Source organism: Etheostoma spectabile, chromosome 6, assembly GCF_008692095.1.
Source record: "Etheostoma spectabile isolate EspeVRDwgs_2016 chromosome 6, UIUC_Espe_1.0, whole genome shotgun sequence".
Classification (NCBI taxonomy): Eukaryota; Metazoa; Chordata; class Actinopteri; order Perciformes; family Percidae; genus Etheostoma; species Etheostoma spectabile.
In genome coordinates, this window is record NC_045738.1 from 26,478,165 (window position 1) to 26,481,714 (window position 3,550).

General features: G+C 43.9%; 1 protein-coding gene across 3 annotated transcripts in view; it reads right to left on the reverse strand.

Moving 5' to 3' along the window:
* dyrk1b (dual-specificity tyrosine-(Y)-phosphorylation regulated kinase 1B) overlaps positions 1–3,550 on the reverse strand; it is a 47,626-nt gene that overhangs the window by 3,104 nt on the left and 40,972 nt on the right. For all 3 annotated transcript variants that reach the window (XM_032517710.1, XM_032517711.1, XM_032517709.1), the window contains exons 8-11: positions 2,905–3,051; positions 1,542–1,682; positions 1,084–1,204; positions 48–230 (exon numbers count right to left, since the gene is read on the reverse strand). In XM_032517710.1, coding sequence (XP_032373601.1) covers positions 48–230; positions 1,084–1,204; positions 1,542–1,682; positions 2,905–3,051 — 592 coding nt within the window. The remainder of the gene's footprint in view (positions 1–47; positions 231–1,083; positions 1,205–1,541; positions 1,683–2,904; positions 3,052–3,550) is intronic.

The following is a 3,550-nucleotide window of genomic DNA, read 5'->3' on the forward strand; positions in this document are numbered from 1 at the left end:
GAGAGAGAGAGAGAGAGAGAGAGAGAGTCGCAGTGGGAGTACTTTACCAGAGCTAGAGACAGAGCTAGTAGTGGAGGTTGAATGGGAGTGGTCCATGGCAGGAGAGGTGGATGTAGATGAACTGGTGTTGGTTCCTTCATCTGTCGTCTTCTTGAAGAAATTGTGCTGCAGGGCGTAGAATGGCGTGATGCGGCTTTTAGGGTCATAGTCCAGCATGCGCAGGATCAGGTCTGGAAGAAGACAAATATAACCATGAGCATGATGATGATGATAATGACGAAGAAATAGGGAGCCAGCTTCCACACTGGTGGTGACAAAGAGTCCAGGGCCCCAGGATCTGGGATTACCAGCTGTTCTGTTTTAGCTCTTTACTGTGCCACTGCTGGTCCTTGAGAGGTATTATAGATGCATTATAGATGTATAATAAACAATGATGTTGAGCTGCTCCAACCACGTTACAACCTACGAGCGAACAGTTCTACTTCTTCTCCCTCGTATCTTTCTACGTTTACAGCTCCAACGCGTGTGTCCATGGAGATCCCTCAAGACATTTAGGGGACTTTCTAAGACCATGTTATACAGGACCCCCCTAATGTCCATGGAGATCCCTCCAGACATTTAGGGGACTTTCTAAGACCATGTTATACAGGACTCCCCTAATGTCCATGGAGATCCCTCCAGACATTTAGGGGACTTTCTAAGACCATGTTATACAGGACCCCCCTAATGTCCATGGAGTTTACTCCAGACATTTAGGGGACTTTCTAAGACCATGTTATACAGGACCCCCCTAATGTCCATGGAGATCCCTGCAGACATTTAGGGGACTTTCTAAGACCATGTTATACAGGACCCCCCTAATGTCCATGGAGATCCCTCCAGACATTTAGGGGACTTTCTAAGACCATGTTATACAGGACCCCCCTAATGTCCATGAAGTTTACTCCAGACATTTAGGGGACTTTCTGTTGTCGTTTATGTGGAGCTGGTCCCTGCTGGCTGAGTTTATATCTATTTATGTCAAATATAGATATTAACCCAATACAATGTCTATCGCTGCAGATCAACACAGTGTTGGTTTACCTTTAAACTTCAGGTAGTCACAGGGGGCGTGTCCTGGCTCCCCTGCCCTGCGTCCCCCTGGGCCCCCAGTCTCTACACCCAATATCTCATGAAGACGCCGTGTGGCTGGGGGCTTATACTCCTGGAGAACACACACACACACACACAAACAGACACACACACACATAAACAAAATTTATCCACTCCCATTACCACGACCCAGAAGCAGTGAGGGACTAACATGCATATATGTGCAGTTCTTCACTGCACATATATTTGTTAAGGTTCACAAATTAAAATCCACAACAACCGTCCTGATGATCCACAGACTTGGTGTGGACACTTCTCTTATTCTTTTCCTCCCCTCCTGTCTACTAAAATATATATACACATTTCTGTTAGAAATGGTGTTTGACAATGACACTGGATTCCCGAGCATCATGTGACCCCCACGACGTTTGAAAGAATCATGTGAATACCTTCTTGATGTCCTTGTTCTTCTTCACCGTCCACAGGCCATCTGACAGCTTGTCAAAATACTTCCTGGCTTTAGGAGCTGCATCCAGCATGTGGCTGGGCGGGACCCCCAGAACCTCCACTATCTTATTCATCTGGTCAACCTGCACACAGGGGCAAAAACAACAAAACATCGGTATCAGCAATAGGCCAAATTATTATTTTAAATACGGCCCAGAACAATGGTTGCATCCCTCGTACACACCCTCTCACTATTTAAACATCCTGTGTGAACTGGTGAATGAGTTAAGTCCTTTGTTCCCTGAGCAGTTACTCAGCTTAACGTGCACATGTAATTAAGAGTTTTAGAGATTGCAGCTGTTGCATTCTGAATATTGCATGTACAGGAACCATTTGTTGTCTTATTGTTTATTTGCACTTCCTCTCCTGACTCCAAATCACTTTCCCATCTGGGATTCTAAAGTGACTGAGCTGAGAGACAAGAGATGTTAGCATGTACGTGAAGGTTTATTAAGGTTTATTTTCCTCTCTTTTGAGACACTTTTCTAAATGGCTCTGAAGGCTGCAGCCCCTGAACAGGGACACAGCTTTAGTAAAAAATTATACTGTTGCTCATATCAGATCTGTTCATGAGGGAACACACAACCCAACTCTTAAAGGGTAACTAGGGTTTTTTCACCCTGGAACCTATTTTCTGATGTTTTGGTGTCTAACTGACTGATCTTTGACATTGGTCCAGCATCAGGCAAGAAACACTTCATTCAAAGTGGACAGAAACAAAGTAAAAGTATGAAAAGCTGTTTTGGGTCATTTTTCCACTTTTCCATCTATCACAGTTTTGGCTCAAATAAACACAAAGTGATTTACACGTGAAAATATGTTGGCTTGATAAAATAAAAGTATGGCTTTTTTAAATGGAGTCTGGTGGGTTTAGCATTCGCAACCTCAGAGCTGTTTCTGGTTAAACAGAGGTTTTAAAAGGTCTATCTCTGTAGGGATCCATCCCATAATGTTGTCACAGACTTAGAATAATAATCTGAGTCTGTCAGCAGCAACAACACAACTTTTAGTGGACCAAATTGACATTACACATTTGTCCCACAGGGTAAGACTGCAGCCCGGTCTGTGGCTGCCGGTTACAACGTTCCCGCTTAATACTGGACCAGTTTCAAAGACTGTTGTTCCCATCAGACACTTGCACACAAAAACATAGGAAAATAGGGTCCGGGTTGAAAAAAAGAAATTGTATCCACCCTTTAAGTTTCTGAGCAAGTCCACATCTAGAGCCAACATGTCGACATGGTAACTCATGGCCCAGCCCTCCTGAACTGATTTATTTTAGGTTTATGGTGCTGTTGCTTTTACCTCATTGGAGCCGCTGAAGAGAGGCTCTCCTGTGTGCATTTCCACCAGGATGCATCCCAGAGACCACATGTCGATGGCCAGGTCGTATGGCATCCCCAACAGAACCTCAGGAGAGCGATAAAACCTGCTCTGGATGTACTGGTAGATCTGAGAGGACGACCAGAAGGAAGTGAAGAAGAATTACTTTAATTACAAGCTTGAAGCTTTTCTGTAGATCTGCTCGTGTCCCACCTGTTGTAGTTGCATCATTAACAACTCAGAAGCTCACTTCATGTAAAGGTTGAGTTAAGATGAAGTCACAGACACTTGTGTCAGTGTGTTGCCTGCTGTTTCAGTAGCTGTCCTCTGAGAGGAGCCATGTTCTCCTCACAGAGCAGGCGCTTACTGCCATTCAGGAAATCAGCCCCTCCGTACGAAACCTTAACTCACTTCTTTGTTTTTGCAGTTGCATTGACTTTTTCCAGACAAACGAAACATTGCTGCCAAAATGACTGAACTGATGCGAATGCAAAATGTTGGGTTACAGCAAGTCTATAAATGCGTTACATACAAAAATCCTAAAAATAAAGCTCACTGGGGCAATTATAATGAATTGTTTTAAATGAAGTAAACTAATGAATGTACTTTGACAGACGTGTGTGTGTGT